Here is a 20,378-nt window from a genome sequence, read left to right as displayed (position 1 = left end):
ATTTCAGTTGGTTTTTCAATTGAATTGTTCACAAATACAGAAAAATAAAATGACTATAGTATGTGCAATGCAATAAATCATAGGTCAATAAGTTACAACATAAGTGGCGATGATTCTAAAAACAGAGAATTTCACAGGAGGGTTCAAACACATATTATCTCAGTCAAGTAATTGTTATAGCTGATGAAAGTACTAATTTAAAGTATTTGAACATACTAAATTCAAATACACATTTTGAAATACCTGGGTAAAATGCATAGGAGTTCATTTGGGTGTATTCAAATATGTTACATAATTGCAATGTTTTTTGTCCCTAAATATTTTACTCTTCATTTTATACCAACATTCTTTTGAATGGCTTTTAAAGTGACTTATATAACCTTCATAGTATGTGAAGTGAACCCAAGGCTGCAAATAACAGGTTGATGAGCCTGAGGCATGGAAAGTATACAATGAGGTGTGTGTGTTTCTGTGTGTGTTTGTTCAGACAAATATGTGGGTAATGGTTGTGTACATTTTGTGGCAGTTGGCTACAGAAAGAGGATAAAAGACGAATGAAGACGCACAATTTCAGCTAACGTGGTTTACACAGAGAGGCCCAGAAACCACATCAAACCACATCAGCTTTCAACCAAAACACCCATCCTTGAATTCTGAGGTAAGTTTGCCTTACCTGTCCTTGCTATAGGAGCAAACAGCAGATTTTGCACCTTGTGAGCTCTGGGATTTGATCTATGAGTCGGTTACTGGTCAGATTTTCAGAACACTTAAAGAATGGCCGGCCTTGGTGTTAGTGTTTGTGGATTATGACAGCTCAAAATGTGATATATCTGGATATTTATAATGTGCGTGTTTGTGTGTGTGTGTTTGTTGTACAGACCAATGAGGACCCTGAGTGTGTTAATGTTGCTGGTTCTGGTGGGTGTCATAGTAGCAGGATCATTCACTGACAGCCTGACCCAAGGTACTCTACAGAGAAGAGGATGTTTTTGTCTGTGTGTGTCATCTGGGTGTTAATATAGATGGTGGGACCAGAAGTCCCCAAAAATAGCTCCATCTGACAAAGGTTTTTAGTCAGTTCCCACAAGAAAAAGCTGTTTCCCGGTTTATGGTAAAACGTACAGATGAAGTTAATGTTAAAATTGGTTCATTTAAAATGTAAGCATTAGGGGTAACTTTAGGGTTAGGCATTCGGGTTACATTTAGGCATAAAGTTTAGGTAATTGAGGGTAAGTTTAGGGTTTGTTGATAGGGAAAATTATTTTGTAATATTCCATACATTTGCCTGTTTGTCTAATATACAGTATATATATTAAATTATCCAATATATTTCTAATCTTCCTTTATTTTGTCAGATGCTGAGCTGCAGGAGTCTGACAGAAGGGAGGACCAGCCTCTTCAAATGATGTATAGAATGTTTTGCTGGCTTCCTTGTCTTCCTCATTATCATAAAGTCAGAAGATGGGGTCGTTGTTATTGTGAAAAAAAATGAAACAAACAATGTTAAGAATTGGAATACTGTTAACATTGAGAAGGTGTCATGTCATTGATTTTCTGTCATGTCATTGATGTTCTGTCATGTCATTGATGTTCTGTCATGTCATTGATATTCTGTCATGTCATTGATGTTCTGTCATGTCATTGATGTTCTGTCATGTCATTGATATTCTGTCATGTCATTGATGTTCTGTCATGTCATTGATGTTCTGTCATGTCATTGATATTCTGTCATGTCATTGATGTTGTGTCATGTCATTGATGTTCTGTCATGTCATTGATGTTCTGTCATGTCATTGATGTTCTGTCATGTCATTGATATTCTGTCATGTCATTGATGTTGTGTCATTTCATTCATGTTTTGTCTTGTCAGTGATGTTTTGTCATGGTGGTGGAACAGGATTTGGACCCGTTTTATATTAATTCCAAATAGTCAATGAATTAATGTAACAAATTAATTTAATATATAAAGAGAGTATTACAATAACAGTACAAATATCAAAGATAGAAAGTTCTCCGGAGATTGAAGATGCATGTAGGAGTGAGGAAAATGCAAGAGCGAGCTTTCCCAAACTCCATTCTGGTTTATATCCCCTAACCAAAGGTGTTGGGGTTGGTTTACTGACCTAAGGATAACAAACTAGTCCTGAGGAATAGACCCCTTATCAATTAGGGACACATTCCAATCTGTTCTGGGGCCATCTTATATGTTATCTCGAGAAGCAAACCAGCTAGGCCATAACAAGCAAACCTTTTGTCTCTGCATTCACATCTTACTGAAACATCTGTAATTTTAGTAATAAATTTAGTACATAGGTATACATGTCTATAATAAATAATGAAGAATCATTTAATATGTAAATAAACATAGAATTGACATTTTTCGGTTCCTTCAATGTCATTGATGTTTTGTAAAGTCATTGATGTTATGTCATGTCCTTGATGTCTTGTCATTCATGCTGTGTCCTCTACTTCACTTAATATGTTAAACTTAAAACCTTTCACTTAAGATCATTTTAAATGGCATTCCATGAGGAAAATATTCAAACGCAGTTTTACCCAGTTGAATAGGCTGCCATAACTATCCAGGCTTGAGACCGTGTTTGGTAATTGTTGTTCTACCAGCAGATTTTCTGTTAGAAGGTCCAGATGTTTTTTCATGACTGCCTGATATAAAAACATCAACCAATGTCTGGTCCTTCTAGATGACACAAAGCCATGGGGGAGCAGAGGGACTATATACACAGACACTGATGAGGGGATATGAACCAGGTGTGTGTGATAACAAGACTAATGGAACGATGAGTGGAGAGACGGTAGAAGCTAGAATGCCAAAGCCGGAACACCGGGAGGAGGCAGCATCGGAGGGTGTCGTGACAACTTGTTACACTTGGCAATAATAAATCCAACTCTGCCGCAGTCACTCAAGTGGTCCAAGTGGGTTCTGGGACCTTTATGTTTTCTGTATACATGCTGCCAATAGTAAAATCAATACAAAGGACTGAACTTTGATTTTTACGCAGATTATTACTTTAAACCTCCAGTCATAACCAAGTTAGGACCAGGTAATCCTGGCAGCCCTAAACCTCCAGTCATAACCAAGTTAGGACCAGGTAATCCTGGCAGCCCTAAACCTCCAGTCATAACCAAGTTAGGACCAGGTAATCCTGGCAGCCCTAAACCTCCAGTCATAACCAAGTTAGGACCAGGTAATGCTGGCAGCCCAAAACCTCCAGTTATAACCAAGATAGGACCTGTTAATGATTCAGAGCTACTAGTAAGAAGAACCAATGATGAAGGAAAAGAAAACACTTCAGCAGATATAGTATATTTTATTTTTTAAAAGGCATTCAAATGCAGTAACAACATACTGCAGCTCTTGTCAAGTGTCAGTGTTGCAAGCAAAAGGTCAGTTCATTAACTTTGATGTTGAAGGTCTATAGTTTCTGTTGTCTGGGGAATAACAAGGTTGGAAACTGGTGTCAGATCTCCTGTAGTACAAAGAAGAAGAATCAACTCATCAGAATGCAGTGGTTACTGTCACGGTTTGGTGGGTTGCAGGAAGTAAACGCAGGCAGGGTCATGTGTCAAAAGACCAAAAGGCAGATTTCGTGCACCAACAAAACAAAAAGGACCAGCCCACAAACTAACAGTGTCCTGTGGACAAACAATAACCAACAACACATTGCAAACCAGGACAACATAAATAGGGTCCCCAATCAGAGGCAATGCAGACCAGCTGCCACACATGACACGAAACACAGAGATGCCTAGAGGCATCTATTCCCTGCCAGGTCCCGACTATGGGCCCCAGCCCAGTGTAGAGATAGCCAGGAGCTGACAGTGAAGCTCATTTATTAAGTACGTATTGCAGTGTATTTAGCATACCTTCCCCTGGTGTGCTTGTGACACTAGGTGTGTCTGCCATGGCCCCCTTCTCTGAAGTGGGTGTGGCCTGCTCAACAACTCCTGGGCTCTTGGAATCATCTGGAGTTCTTACGGAATCTTCTAGATTTATTTTGGAATCTTGTAGATTTATTTCGGAATCTTCTGGATTTCTTTCATCACTGTTGTCTGTCATCTCAGTAACCTTCAGATCTTCAAAACTGTTTTGCTGTTTTCCTAAAAAAAAGTTAAGCTTGATTAAACAATAAACTCCATGATACTAAGCTATTAGCTAGGGCTCCTTTACTTGGTCCTTTTAGTGGCACATGAGTTGGTGAGGTGTGATTGATTACCTGACGCTGGGGGGTCATGTGCCCCGTCACTGGTCAGGTCTCCTTCTGATGTGATGTCACCAAACAGGAACCGTATGTTCTCCTGGGCGTGCTGCTGACTGGAGGAGCCATGGAGGGCGCTGTGGAGGATGTCCGAGGCAAAGCGGGCCCTCAGAGACCCTGGGGCTGTCTTCTGGGCCAGTTTTGGGTCGGTGGGACCCATCATGGACCTCCACTCCTCTACAGCATTCTCCTTAGTCAGCACCAGCATCATACAAGGACCTCTACAGAACCAGGCAGAGAATAACAGTGAATCTGTTTCACATACTCATCCGACATAAAGGTGCCGACTGCTCTGTGTGAATTTCCCTCTCAGGGAGGATTCCTGTACTTAGATGCATCTGCTGCATGAATGCTGCATATTAGACCCTGTCAGCCTACACCCTGTCAGCCTACACCCTGTCAACCTACATCCTGTCAGCCTACATCATGTCAACCTACATCATGTCAGCCTACAACCTATCAGCCTACACCCTGTCAACCTACACCCTGTCAGCCTACATCATGTCAGACTACATCATGTCAGCATACATCCTATCAGCCTACTCCATGTCAACCTACACCCTGTCAGCCTAAACCCTGTCAGCTTACACCCTGTCAACCTACATCCTGTCAGCCTACATCATGTCAGCCTACATCATGTCAGCCTACATCCTATCAGCCTACACCCTGTCAACCTACATCCTGTCAGCCTACATCCTGTCAACCTACATCCTGTCAGCCTACATCATGTCAGCCTACATCCTAACAGCCTACACCATGTCAACCTACATCCTGTCAGCCTATATCCTGTCAACCTACACCCTGTCAACCTACATCCTGTCAACCTATATCCTGTCAGCCTACACCCTGTCAACCTATACCCTGTCAACCTACTTCCAGTCAACCTACATCCTGTCAACCTACATCCTGTCAACCTATATCCTGTCAGCCTACACCCTGTCAACCTATACCCTGTCAACCTATACCCTGTCAACCTACATCCTGTCAGCCTACACCCTGTCAACCTACATCCTGTCAACCTATATCCTGTCAGCCTACACCCTGTCAACCTATACCCTGTCAACCTACATCCTGTCAACCTATATCCTGTCAGCCTACACCCTGTCAACCTATACCCTGTCAACCTACATCCTATCAGCCTACACCCTGTCAACCTACATCCTGTCAGCCTACATCCTGTCAACCTACATCATGTCAGCCTACATCATGTCAGCCTACATCCTAACAACCTACACCATGTCAACCTACATCCTGTCAGCCTATATCCTGTCAACCTACACCCTGTCAACCTACATCCTGTCAACCTATAATCCTGTCAGCCTACACCCTGTCAACCTACATCCAGTCAACCTACATCCTGTCAAACTACATCCTGTCAACCTATATCCTGTCAGCCTACACCCTGTCAACCTATACCCTGTCAGCCTACATTCTGTCAGCCTACATCCAGCTTCGTGAACACATGCTTAATAGTACCTTACTCCCTTTACACTACTTCTATACCGTGATACCATGATGGCATTGTTATCCATGTTATAACTGTTAGCGTGATACCAGGAACAGCATTGTTATGAATGTAATAACCGTTTGCGTGATACTATGACAGCATTGTTATCCATGTTATAACCATAAGTGCGATACCAGAAACAGCATTGTTATAAATGTTATAAACGTTAGCATGATACCATGACAGCATTGTTATCCATGTAATAACCGTTAGCGCAATACCAGGAGCAGCCTTTTTATAAATGTTATAATCATTAGCGTGAAACAATGACGGCATTGTTATAACCATTAGCATGATACCATGACAGCATTGTTATCCATGTTATAACCGTTTGCGTGATACCAGGAACAGCATTGTAATAAATGTTATAACCGTTAGCGTGATACCATGACAGCATTGTTATCCATGTTATAACTGTTAGCGTGATACCATGACAGCATTGTTATCCATGTTATAATTGTTAGTGCAATAGCAGGAACAAAATTTTTATAAATGTTATAACCATTAACATGATACCATGACGGTATTGTTATACATGTTATAACCGTTAGCACAATACCAGGAACAGCATTGTTATCCATGTTATAACTGTTAGCGTGATACTATGACAGCATTGTTATCCATGTTATAATTGTTAGCGCAATAGCAGGAACAACATTGTTATAAATGTTATAACCATTAACATGATACCATGACAGTATTGTTATACATGTTATAACCGTTAGCACAATACCAGGAACAGCATTGTTATAAATGTTATAACCGTTAGCATGATACCATGACGGCATTGTTATCCATGTTATGTCCTCTTGAGGATGCAACATTAACCATTGCATCAGTATTCTGAGAAGATACTTTACGATAGTAATAATGACAGCATTTTGTGAGGAAAGTGGTATCTACTGCAGGGAGGAACAGAGACCCATTTGTCCCCTGGGACTTCATAGACAAGCGTGAAGATTCATTATTAAATATAATCTCTATAAACCAGGTGCTGACTGTGGGGACTAACCAAAGCTGACATTCAACACTGAGTCTAGCTGCATGGAACCAAGCCCTGTGAAGGGCTGCCGCAGTTCTACACAAACCGGCACATGAAGTCCACCAGCTGGCTGTAGAACGGCTTGTCTCTGTGTTGGCTGTAGAACTCCTCAGCCAGGTCTCTAGACAACACCATCTCCTTCAGCTGAGTGATGGAGAAACCCCCGGCACGGATTTCACCCAGGATCTCCTCTAAGAGATGAAGGAGGAGGTGGAGAAGAAAGGAGGGGAGGATTGGAGGAGAACATATGGTCATGTTATGCCCTGTGGTACAGCTGACTATGGACTGGCTTAAATGTTTGACAATGAAGCAACAGTAAACTATTAGTGTTCTGTTAGTTAGATGATGAAGGTTTAGAGGGATGGAGGGATAGATGATAGATAGATAGATGATTGATGATAGATAGATGATAGATAGATGATAGAAAGATGATAGATAGATGATAGATAGATGATAGATTGATAGATAGATATAGAGATAGATGATAGATAAATGATAGATAGAAGATAAATAGATAGATAGATATATGATAGATAGATTGATAGATGATAGATAGATAGATGATAGATAGATGATAGATAGATGATAAATTGATGATAGATGATAGATAGATGATAGATAGATGATAGATAGATGATAGATAGATGATAGATGATAGATAGATGATAGATAGATAGATAGATAGATAGATAGATAGATAGATAGATAGATGATAGATAGATAGATGATAGATAGATGATAGATAGATAGATAGATAGATAGATAGATAGATGATAGATAGATGATAGATGATGGATAGATGATAGATAGATAGATAGATGATATATGATAGATGATAGATAGATGATTGATGGTAGATAGATGATAGATAGATAGATGATAGATAGATAGATGATAGATGGGTGATAAATAGATGATAGATAGATGATAAATGGATGATAGATAGATGATAGATAGATGAAAAATAGATGATAGATGGATGATAGATAGATAGATGATAGATAGATAGATAGATAGATAGATAGATAGATAGATGATGGATGATAGATAGATAGATAGATGATAGATGATAGACAGATGATTGATGGTAGATAGATGATAGATAGATAGATGATAGATAGATAGATGATAGATGGGTGATAAATAGATGATAGATAGATGATAAATAGATGATAGATAGATGATAGATAGATGAAAAATAGATGAGAGATGGATGATTGATAGATAGATGATTGATAGATGATGGATGATAGATAGATAGATGATAGATAGATGATAGATTGATAGATAGATATATAGATAGATGATAGATAAATGATAGATAGAAGATAAATAGATAGATAGATATATGATAAATAGATGATAGATAGATGATAGATAGATAGATGATAGATAGATGATAGATGATAAATAGATGATAGATAGATGATAGATTGATAGATAGATATATAGATAGATGATAGATAAATGATAGATAGAAGATAAATAGATAGATAGATATATGATAGATAGATGATAGATAGATGATAGATAGATGATAGATAGATAGATAGATAGATTGATAGATGATAGATAGATAGATGATAGATGATAGATATATAGATAGATAGATTGATGATAGATAGATGAAAAATAGATGAGAGATGGATGATTGATAGATAGATGATTGATAGATGATGGATGATAGATAGATAGATGATAGATAGATGATAGATTGATAGATAGATATATAGATAGATGATAGATAAATGATAGATAGAAGATAAATAGATAGATAGATATATGATAAATAGATGATAGATAGATGATAGATAGATAGATGATAGATAGATGATAGATGATAAATAGATGATAGATAGATGATAGATTGATAGATAGATATATAGATAGATGATAGATAAATGATAGATAGAAGATAAATAGATAGATAGATATATGATAGATAGATGATAGATAGATGATAGATAGATGATAGATAGATAGATAGATAGATTGATAGATGATAGATAGATAGATGATAGATGATAGATATATAGATAGATAGATTGATGATAGATAGATGATAGATGATAGATAGATGATAGATGGATAGATAGATAGATTATAGATTGATGATAAATAGATGATAGATAGATGATAGATAGATAGATGATTGATAGATGATAGATAGATGATAGATGATAGATAGATGATAGATAGAGAGATGATTGATAGATGATAGATGATAGATAGATGATAGATAGAGAGATGATTGATAGATGATAGATAGATGATAGATAGAGAGATGATAGATGATAGATGATAGATAGATGGATAGATGATAGATAGATGGATGGATAGATAGTTAGATAGATAGAGGGATGAATTGACTGCTTTAGTGACAGCACCTCTATGTTCTTCCATAGCATCTGGCTTAATGATGGCCAGAGTCTGCTGTTTCGGGAAGAAAAAGTTGATCTCCTCCTCCGCCTCCTCCCTGTTGGCACTACCGTGGAGCTGGTTCATCTGTCTCCAGGGTTCTCCGTCCTCCTCCCTCTCCTCCTTGGCCACGGTGAACTGTGCCCGCAGACTTACAGAACAAACAAGGAAAAGCACTTTAGAAGATGTCACTACAGTATCACACATTTTAGTAATAATGAGATAATGATATAATAATACTAGCTGACACGTGTCCACAGTGATCCCTGGGGCTGGCTGGACAGGTGGGGACACTAGCTATTACTCAGATTCACTACAGAATCACAACATTATGAGGAAATTAGATGGAGATGAATAACAATCATTTGATGGCTGAAACATGTTCTGATGAAAACTACAAACTCTTGATGGCTGAAACATGTTGTGATGATAATGCCAAGCTCTTAATGGCTGAAACATGTTGATTCAGAGGACAGTACCAGTCAGGATGCTCCTCTCTGGCTCTGGTGATGTCTTTAGGTCCCAGGAGGTTCCTCCAGTGGTCCACTGCTCCTGTTCTGGCCAGGGCCAGCGCTAACACCGGGCCACTGCACACGCAAACACAATCACACACACACATCTGGTCATATCATTTACCTGGCAAAAGTAGTTACCAGAGCAGAATATTTACCAGTTCATATTGTAAATCAGATGGTAGTGTTTACCTGGCCATGTTGTTTATAAGGTCAAAGTTTTTAACAGGTCATATTGATTAACTGGTCAAAGTGTTTAACAGGCCATATTGTTTGCCTGGTAATGTAGTTTACCTGGTCATAGTGTTTACCTGGTAATCTTGTTTACCTGGTCATGTTGTTTACCAGGTTGTGTTGTTTATTTTGACATTTTGTTTACCTGGTAATCTTGTTTACCTGGTCATCTAGTTTTTCAGGTCATGTTGTTTATTTTGACATTTTGTTTACCTGGTCATCTTGTTTACAAGGTCATGTTGTTTACCTGGTCATGCTGTGTAGTAAAGCTGGGAAGTAGTCCTGATCAACATGTTGTTTGTAGAACTGTCTGACCTGGTCTTCTGACAGCATCACTTCTCTCTGCATGGCTATGGTGAAGCCAGCCTCATGTATACGACACAGGATCTCATCTGAAAAAGAACAATGCTTAGAAAACGCTAAGAAAAGCGGATTACACATTTCTTTCACTTGACAGATGATTGAGTTAAAGCTGTGAGGTCATGTTTTCTGTTCCACATAATGATCAACAATTCTTCACTTCAATTATCTTACAGACCAGGCCTGTGAAACTGTAATGCCGATATTATAAAAAGAAATGTGTTGTGTGCAGTGTTTAGCACACGCCAACCTCTCTGCTCCCTGGCGAGATCAGGGCGGATAAGAGCCAGTGTCCTCTCCACATGCCCTTCCTTTTCATGCAGCTCTGCCTGGGACGAGGTCCTAAAGCTGGGGAAGAAGAAGGCCAGCTCCCTGCTAGCCTGCTGGCTGTCATCACTGCCATGGAGCGCATTGAGTAGAGTTTCACTTCCATACTGGGCACGTAAGCTGGGGGAAGGAGGGGGGGATTTAGAAGAGGAGAGAGGAAGAGTGGAAGAAAGGACAGGGAGGGAGAGGTGGAGAGGAGGAGTGAGGAGGTTGTGGAGAGGAGGAGGGGAGATGTAGATGGTAGAGGAGGAGGCGTGAACAGATGGTTACTCTGCTGGTGGGGAAAGTGAAAGGAGGAACGTTATATTGGGTGTGTTTGTTCTGCTACTGCAGCAACCTGAGTTCATACAAGCTCAAACTACACACTATTCAGTGTCTGTACAGAGATGGATGGAGGGAGATGGATGGAGAGAGATGGATGGAGAAAGATGGACGGAGAGAGATGGATGACAGAGATGGATGAAGAGAGATGGGTGGAGAGAGATGGATGACAGAAATGGATGAAGAGAGATGGGTGGAGAGAGATGGATGACAGAAATGGATGAAGAGAGATGGGTGGAGAGAGATGGATGACAGAGATGGGTGGAGAGAGATGGATGACAGAAATGGATGAAGAGAGATGGGTGGAGAGAGATGGATGCCAGAGTTGGATGGAGAGAGATGGATGACAGAAATGGATGAAGAGAGATGGGTGGAGAGAGATGGATGACAGAAATGGATGAAGAGAGATGGGTGGAGAGAGATGGATGACAGAGATGGGTGGAGAGAGATGGATGACAGAAATGGATGAAGAGAGATGGGTGGAGAGAGATGGATGACAGAGTTGGATGGAGAGAGATGGATGACAGAAATGGATGAAGAGAGATGGGTGGAGAGAGATGGATGACAGAGATGGGTGGAGAGAGATGGATGACAGAAATGGATGAAGAGAGATGGGTGGAGAGAGATGGATGACAGAGTTGGATTGAGAGAGATGGATGACAGAAATGGATGAAGAGAGATAGGTGGAGAGAGATGGATGACAGAGATGGGTGGAGAGAGATGGATGACAGAAATGGATGAAGAGAGATGGGTGGAGAGAGATGGATGACAGAGTTGGATGGAGAGAGATGGATGGAGAGAGATGGATGACAGAGATGGATGAAGAGAGATGGGTGGAGAGAGATGGATGACAGAGATGGGTGGAGAGAGATGGATGACAGTGATGGATGGAGAGAGATGGATGACAGAGATGGATGAAGAGAGATGGGTGGAGAGAGATGGGTGGAGAGAGATGGATGACAGAGATGGGTGGAGAGAGATGGAGGATGGATTTTTTATTTGGATTTTATTGGCCTGAACTACAGACCAATGTTTTTTGTCACAAGAGACATTGGAGAGCAATATGTTATTTTATATATTCAACAAAATATTCCCCTTAATGATGAAAAAGATTTTGTGTCCTGTGACGTCGCCCGGCATGGCGCAGCCAGGCCCGGGGTTGGGGCTCGTACATGAGCGCCTGGTGGCTGGGCCTTTCCCCATGGGGCCCGGCCGGGCCCAGCCCGAACGAGCGACATGGGGGCGCCCTCCCGTGGGCTCACCACCCACAGGAGGGACCATAAGGGGCCGGTGCAGAGAGGATCGGGCGGCAGTCGAAGGCGGGGGCCTAGACAACCCGATCTCTGGACACGGAAACTAGCTCTAGGGACGTGGAATGTCACCTCGCTGGCGGGGAAGGAGCCTGAGATCGTGTGTGAGGTTGAGAGGTTCCGACTAGAGGTAGTCGGGATCACCTCTACGCACGGCTTGGGCTCTGGAACCACACTCCTTGAGAGAGGATGGACTCTTCACCACTCTGGAGTTGCCCATGGTGAGAGGCGGCGGGCTGGTGTGGGTTTGCTTATAGCTCCCCAGCTCTGCCGCCATGTGTTGGAGTTTACCCCGGTGAACGAGAGGGTCGTTTCCCTGCGCCTATGGGTCGGGGATAGGTCTCTCACTGTTGTTTGTGCCTACGGGCCGAACGGCAGTGCAGAGTACCCGACCTTCTTGGAGTCTCTAGGAGGGGTGCTGGAAAGTGCTCTGACTGGGGACTCTATCGTTCTACTGGGGGACTTCAACGCCCACGTGGGCAACGACAGTGACACCTGGAGGGGCGTGATTGGGAGAAACGGCCCCCCTGATCTGAACCCGAGCAGTGTTCAGTCATTGGACTTATGTGCTAGTCACAGTTTGTCCATAACGAACACCATGTTCAAGCATAAGAGTAACCAGGACACCCTAGGCCGCAGGTCGATGATCGACTTTGTTGTCGTTTCATCTGACCTGTGGCCGTATGTCTTGGACACTCGGGTGAAGAGAGGGGCGGAGCTGTCAACTGATCACCACCTGGTGGTGAGTTGGATCCCATGGCGGGGGAGGAAGCTGGACAGACTCGGCAGGCCCAAGCGTACTGTAAGGGTCTGCTGGGAACGTCTGGCCGAGTCTCCTGTCAGAGAGATCTTTAACTCCCACCTCCGGCAGAGCTTCGACTGGATCCCGAGGGAGGCTGGAGATATTGAGTCCGAGTGGACCATGTTCTCCACCGCCATTGTCGAAGCAGCCGCTCGGAGCTGTGGCTGTAAGGTCTCCGGTGCCTGTCGAGGCGGAAATCCCAGATCCCGGTGGTGGACACCGGAAGTAAGGGATGCTATTCTAGTGATGGGGTGAGTTGTTTAGTTATATTCTAGTGATGGGGTGTGTTGTTTAGTTATATTCTAGTGATGGGGTGAGTTGTTTAGTTATATTCTAGTGAAGGTTGTGAGTTGTTTAGTTATATTCTAGTGATGGGGTGAGGTGTTTAGTTATATTCTAGTGATGGGGTGAGTTGTTTAGTTATATTCTAGTGATGGGGTGAGTTGTTTAGTCATATTCTAGTGATGGGGTGTGTTGTTTAGTTATATTCTAGCGGTGGGGTGTGTTTAGTTATATTCTAGTGATGGGGTGAGTTGTTTAGTCATATTCTAGTGATGGGGTGTGTTGTTTAGTTATATTCTAGTGAAGGTTGTGAGTTGTTTAGTTATATTCTAGTGATGGGGTGAGGTGTTTAGTTATATTCTAGTGATGGGGTGAGTTGTTTAGTTATATTCTAGTGATGGGGTGAGTTGTTTAGTCATATTCTAGTGATGGGGTGTGTTGTTTAGTTATATTCTAGCGGTGGGGAGTGTTTAGTTATATTCTAGTGATGGGGTGAGTTGTTTAGTCATATTCTAGTGATGGGGTGTGTTGTTTAGTTATATTCTAGCGGTGGGGTGTGTTTAGTTATATTCTAGTGATGGGGTGTGTTGTTTAGTTATATTCTAGTGATGGGGTGTGTTGAGTTATATTCTAGTGATTGGGTGTGTTGTTTAGTTATATTCTAGTGATTGGGTGTGTTGTTTAGTTATATTCTAGCGATGGGGCTATTTACTGACTCAGAACCTTAAATTTCAGCGCAGGTTTTCTTTTTCCAACATCTGGAGAATGAATTGTATGCGGAACTGCTACAGGTCTGATGAGCAGTCAGATATTTCCTTTGTTCTGTTATTTCAGTTATTCCCCTTTAAGTAATTCTGTGTAAAGAAGCAATCTTTAAGCAAAAATGCACTTTAATTCAGTCAGTAACAGCCAGAGCACATTTGACCTGCTAGCCGTGTCTGATACACTGAAAACCTGAACAGCTGATGATTGGAATCACCATAGGTGGGGGGGTTAGTGCTGTCTTTGTGCTGTCTTTGTGCTGTCTTAGTGCTGTCTTTGTGCTGTCTTTGTGCTGTCTTTGTGCTGTCTTTGTGACTTTGTGACTGAGACTTAAAAACAACTTACATCTATAACTGCTTAGATTGGTTGTCTTGGCACATTTCAAACGTGGTGTGAATTTCTTCTGCTTGACTGCTACGAGGCTGATAAACACATCATTAATGAACTGCAGCAGCTATGCATACAATTAATTATGCAGTTTGTTGAGCAGAGGCTCATTGGTTCTGTAATTCTTTGTCTACTATAACATTCATAAATGTATCAGCAAGCCGCATTCGTTCTGGCACCTTGCGTCCCGTCATCAGTTCTAAATATGATTTCTTCTTCATTAATGCAGCTTAGCATGATCTATTTGTCTCTTCACACGTGAAACAGTTGGGAGTGGAGCTGGATAAACGGGTTTATGTCCTGCTGATCTTATTCTAGAAATGATGCCTGTCAGCAGTTTAAAATAATAAATATGAAACAAATATTGATAAATACTGACCAGCATGTTGATATAAAAAACTGTAACTGCATGATGAACTCAATGCATAAGTAGCTTTAATATTATGATAGTTCAGCGCTGGGTTTGTGTTACTCTCTGTATTATTAGTATGTTTATAACTGTACCTCTCAGGTTTTTCCCTCCTGGCCTCCTCTATGTCTGCTGGGCCAATGAACTCCCTCCATGCTGGTACCACGTTGCCTGACCCCTCCTGCTGTGAGATCACCAGGACATGGGAGGGACCACTAGACATGAACTGGACCAGATCCTCAAAACAGGTCTAGGAACACAGAACAAACAGAACTATGAATTCACATTAAACAGGTCTAAGAACACAGAACAAACAGAACTATGAATTCACATTAAACAGGTCTAAGGACACAGAACAAACAGAACTGTGAATTCACATTAAACAGGTCAAAGGACCCAGAACAATGGGGTGTGTTCATTGGTAGGATTCTGTTTTATCAGTTGTGAAGTATTTTGCAACAGACACTGTTTACTGTTTACCTTAGGATTCAAACTGTGGCAAATAGAATGAAACAGGAAGTGGCCTTCCTTGTTTCTTCCAATAGACACTATGAATATGAACTAATTAAAACAATGTTGATTAAACATCTGCAGTATTCTAAAACCCCAAGCCTGATACTAACTACACCTGCAAACACAAATACACTGTGAAACCATTAACTTCTGAATGTCTTTGCTTAATGCCATGGAGTACTGACTCCATACACTGGTTATTTTCATACACTGGTTATACTCCATACACTGGTAGAAATCTACTGATATCTCTTGCTTTGTTCTGGTAAGAATGTACTGACTTCTTCTGCTTTGTCCTGGTAAGAATGTACTGACTTCTCCTTCTTTGTTCAGGTAGGAATGTACTGACTTCTCCTGCTTTGTTCTGGTAGAAATCTACTGATATCTCTTGCTTTGTTCTGGTAAGAATGTACTGACTTCTTCTGCTTTGTCCTGGTAAGAATGTACTGACTTCTCCTGCTTTGTTCAGGTAGGAATGTACTGACTTCTCCTTCTTTGTTCAGGTAGGAATGTACTGACTTCTCCTGCTTTGTTCAGGTAGGAATCTATTGACTTCTCCCGCTTTGTTCTGGTAGAAATATATGGACCTCTCCTGCTTTGTTCTGGTAGAAACCAACTGACCTCTCCTGCTTTGTGGTTGTAGAAATCTTGTGCTTCAGACTTGGTGAGTGTTCGCTCCTCATGGGCTAGGATCTCAAACCCTGCATCCTGAATCTGATGTTGGGGATAAAAAGCTGTAAACTCAAGATTTCTTTGGACCTTTTTTGGATAATTATGTTGACTATGGAAACAATCACAAAGCATGTAAACAGAATTGTTACCTTCATGATAATCTCACTAACTTTACCATGAGCCACAGCATCTGGTTTAATGATGGCCACCGTGTATGATTTATTGGCTGGAACTGCAGGCAGAGAACGTTACTTGGGTGTCAAACACAGGTCGAAGGTGATAGGTGAAAAGGTTAAAGGTGACAACAGAAGGAATAAATATATTGACCAAAGGCAGCAAAAGAAAAGTACATTAAAACTGTACCAATGATATCTTCATCACTTTGGTCCTGCTCAATTACTTCCTCCTCTTCTTCATCATCTAACAACCCTTCGTCTTTTACCTGAGAAACACAGAAATGCAGCAGTCATCCTGGGGTGTGGTGACTTGACTGACTAAACTCACAAGGAATAAGAATACTTGAGAACATTGCTGCATGTTAAGGACGTCACACTGTTTGCTTAACGAGAAATATGTCTCACAGAGAGTCTCAAACCCTGGGCCTGATGTCTCACACAGAGGCTCAAACCCAGGGCCTGATGTCTCACACAGAGGCTCAAACCCAGGGCCTGATGTCTCACAGAGAGGCTCAAACCCTGGGCCTGATGTCTCACACTGAGGCTCAAACCCAGGGCCTGATGTCTCACACTGAGGCTTAAACCCTGGTCCTGATGTCTCACACAGAGGCTCAAACCCAGGGCCAGATGTCTCACACAGAGGCTCAAACCCAGGGCCAGATGTCTCACACAGAGGCTCAAACCCAGGGCCTGATGTGTCTGCCAGTGTGGGGTCCTGGTGTGGACACCGCAGCTTGACCTTTGAGTTTCACACAATGCAACGTGATACATGTGCATATGCGCACGTGTCTGTATGTGTGTATGTGTTTGTTTGTGCATGTATGCGTATTTATGTGTCTTAACTCACTACGCGTCTCTCCCCTCCCTGCTCAAGGATGATCTTCTCCCTGGCCAGCTCCTCCAATACCATCCTCTGAAGGAGAGGAGCATTGGCCCCCCTCAATACTGACACCATCTCACCTCCCTGATCAGACACATCACAAGGTCAGGGGTCAGGGCTGGTTTCTCTAACTGTCTGGTTCACATGGACAGCACTTTGTTTTAGAGAATGTAGCTGTTCCTAATGTTAGTTAATTAATAGGGTATTACACACACCCATGTTAGTTAATTAATAGGGTATTACACACACCCATGTTAGTTAATTAATAGGGTATTACACACACCCATGTTAGTTAATTAATAGGGTATTACACACACCCATGTTAGTTAATTAATAGGGTATTACATACACCCACGTTAGTTAATTAATAGGGTATTACATACACCCATGTTAGTTAATTAGTAGGGTATTACACACACCCATGTTAGTTAATTAATAGGGTATTACACACACCCATGTTAGTTAATTAATAGGGTATTACATACACCCATGTTAGTTAATTAATAGGGTATTACACACACCCATGTTAGTTAATTAGTAGGGTATTACACACACCCATGTTAGTTAATTAGTAGGGTATTACACACATAGGGGTTAGGGGTTAGGGTTAGGGATAGGGGTTAGGGTTAGATATAGGGGTTAGGGGTTAGGGGTTAGGGATAGGGGTTAGGGATAGGGGTTAGGGATAGAGTTAGGGATCTCACCGCAAAGAACAGGAATGTGGGCTCACATCTTCCTCTGTACCTTTCTAGAGCATCAATACTGTCAGCTTCAGCCTGAAAGACAAAAATTGTTAAAACTCTTTCTTAACATAATGTTTTCAGAAGTGTAAGTATGGGTCTCTGTAGTGTTTACAGAAATGTCTCTCTAGGTTTTAGTCTTGGTAGTGTTTACAGAAATGTCTCTCTAGGTTTAAGTCTTGGTAGTGTTTACAGAAATGTCTCTCTAGGTTTAAGTCTTGGTAGTGTTTACAGAAATGTCTCTCTAGGCTTTAGTCTTGGTAATGTTTACAGAAATGTCTCTCAAGGTTTAAGTCTTGGTAGTGTTTACAGAAATGTCTCTCTAGGTTTTAGTCTTGGTAGTGTTTGCAGAAATGTCTCTCTAGGTTTGAGTCTTGGTAGTGTTTACAGAAATGTCTCTCTAGGCTTAAGTCTTGGTAGTGTTTACAGAAATGTCTCTCTAGGTTTAAGTCTTGGTAGTGTTTACAGAAATGTCTCTCTAGGTTTTAGTATTGGTAATGTTTACAGAAATGTCTCTCTAGGTTTAAGTCTTGGTAATGTTTACAGAAATGTCTCTCTAGGTTTAAGTCTTGGTAGTGTTTACCGACATGTCTCTCTAGGTTTTAGTATTGGTAATGTTTACAGAAATGTCTCTCTAGGTTTAAGTCTTGGTAATGTTTACAGAAATGTCTCTCTAGGTTTGAGTCTTGGTAGTGTTTACAGAAATGTCTCTCTAGGCTTAAGTCTTGGTAGTGTTTACAGAAATGTCTCTCTAGGTTTAAGTCTTGGTAGTGTTTACAGAAATGTCTCTCTAGGTTTTAGTATTGGTAATGTTTACAGAAATGTCTCTCTAGGTTTAAGTCTTGGTAATGTTTACAGAAATGTCTCTCTAGGTTTAAGTCTTGGTAGTGTTTACCGACATGTCTCTCTAGGTTTAAGTCTATCTAATGTTTACCGTGGCAAAGTGTAACAGGTCATCTCCCAGTTCATTTTTTATCTTCCTCAGGAGGCTAACAACGGCACGACATGGACCACACCACTGCTGGTACACATCTACCACTGGGGGGCGCCAGATTCACAAGATATTACAACACTAACAGCCATTTCAGTAGAGTAAGGCTGTTACTATTGACTCTTATTTACACGTTGCTGTAATTTGTTGGAACTGCATCAGACAGACAGAGTGAATGATGAAGAGAACATCTCACATGAAACAAGGGACAAGAGAACATCCCACATGAAAACAATGGTCAACACTAAAATCCATAATTTTTAAGAGAGCTCATGAATGTTACCTGTTAACCCTTTAGTTGCCAGCATCTCCTCCCATGCCTCTTGGTTTGTGACAGACATCTGGAGAAAGTAGAACCGAGAACAGCAGTGTTACTTGATGTCAGGATGATCCCCCACCATGGATATCCACATGAAATGTATGTTCAACCAACCTGTAAGCTTACTTCTTTCTTTTTTCCAGCCATGTCAACAATTTACTCTATGAGAAAAAGGTATTACCCACTGAGAAAAAGGTATTACCCACTGAAAAAACGGTTTTACCCACTGAGAAAATGGTTTTACCCACTGAAAAATTGTATTACCCTTTGAGAGAGTAGTATTAGCCCCAAATGTATGCAAGAAAATAAAACATACAAGATGAGTGGTTTCATTCCAAACTCCACTGGCTCTAGTGAACCAGCTTGTTTGGCTTGTAGTTGCTAAGCGATGGTCTTCTATGGACACCCATTCTGATCACCACTGAGGGGCGCCAGAGTGCTTTGGGTCACTACCAATGTCCTTTCCTATTCGTCAGAATAGAATAGAACTTTATTAATTACGTGGGGGAGAATAACTGCAACACAGCACTATAGAAAATACACTGAAATGGACATAATAATACATTTTTTTTTTTACAATAATTACAATTTAAAATGACTAATTTACAAGACATTTGAATTACAGTTTCTGTAATCCAACAGGTATTTCTGTCACTATCAATGACCTTTTCTTATCTATCAGTGTCTGTAATCAAACAGCCCTTTATGTCACTACCAGTGTCCTTGCTTATCTATCAGTGTCTGTAATCAAACTTTTGTGTCAGTAGATCAGTTTCCCATGTTTTGCCACCTCTTGTTTATACTTAAAGAATAATTCTCCCCAGCTCACGTTCTCACATTTCAGAAACACAAACACACACACATATATACTTTTTCCTGTCTTTATGTTTTTCTGACTTGATCCAAGTCTGGTAGATGTTTCTGAGGTGTCAGAGTTATGAGCGTTATTTCATTTTGAGAAGCACTGAAGCACAGCTTGAACAACATTACAGTCTCTTTCCTGACAACAACAGATGCTGTGAGAGAAATGAGCCTTAACATCTCAACTTTTATACATTCTCATTTCCCAAGTTGCCATTTTTTATTTACATTCGAATCCTTTGATGTTTTGCTTCATGCAAACTTTCTACTGTAATA

At 41.0% G+C, this 20,378-nt stretch overlaps 1 protein-coding gene and 2 long non-coding RNA genes across 5 annotated transcripts; 2 read left to right on the top strand and 1 right to left on the bottom strand.

Moving 5' to 3' along the window:
• The first annotated feature begins 54 nt into the window (after positions 1–54).
• Positions 55–2,991, top strand: LOC105029879. The gene is made up of 4 exons (XR_829535.2): positions 55–658; positions 879–964; positions 1,356–1,407; positions 2,703–2,991. It is a non-coding gene; the product is annotated as an uncharacterized LOC105029879 (long non-coding RNA).
• Positions 2,992–3,338: 347 nt separating this feature from the next.
• Positions 3,339–19,441, bottom strand: nme9 (NME/NM23 family member 9). 2 transcript variants are annotated; one of them, XM_010903442.3, is made up of 17 exons: positions 19,356–19,441; positions 19,206–19,263; positions 18,866–18,969; positions 17,896–17,967; positions 17,159–17,275; positions 16,499–16,577; positions 16,285–16,367; positions 16,085–16,177; positions 15,046–15,200; positions 10,601–10,797; positions 10,238–10,382; positions 9,724–9,831; positions 9,214–9,395; positions 6,873–7,017; positions 4,236–4,498; positions 3,886–4,119; positions 3,339–3,488 (listed from the first exon to the last, which is right to left on the bottom strand). In XM_010903442.3, exons 1-17 carry the CDS (start codon positions 19,386–19,388, stop codon positions 3,415–3,417), a joined length of 2,142 nt encoding a protein of 713 aa, XP_010901744.2. In that variant the 5' UTR covers positions 19,389–19,441; the 3' UTR covers positions 3,339–3,414. The 2 variants fall into 2 exon arrangements, with proteins under 2 accessions (XP_010901744.2, XP_010901745.1); XM_010903443.3 differs by lacking the exon at positions 17,159–17,275.
• LOC105029880 lies at positions 13,325–19,362 on the top strand. 2 transcript variants are annotated; one of them, XR_003777547.2, is made up of 6 exons: positions 13,325–13,361; positions 15,053–15,198; positions 15,801–15,864; positions 15,967–16,000; positions 17,186–17,295; positions 18,917–19,362. It is a non-coding gene; the product is annotated as an uncharacterized LOC105029880 (long non-coding RNA). The 2 variants fall into 2 exon arrangements; XR_003777546.2 differs by having other exon boundaries at positions 15,797–15,864.
• Positions 19,442–20,378: the final 937 nt, after the last annotated feature.

This window comes from Esox lucius, chromosome 20 (assembly GCF_011004845.1).
Source record: "Esox lucius isolate fEsoLuc1 chromosome 20, fEsoLuc1.pri, whole genome shotgun sequence".
Taxonomy (NCBI): domain Eukaryota; kingdom Metazoa; phylum Chordata; class Actinopteri; order Esociformes; family Esocidae; genus Esox; species Esox lucius.
Note: the sequence above shows the minus strand (reverse complement) of the source record. Positions and strands in the feature narration are given on the sequence as shown.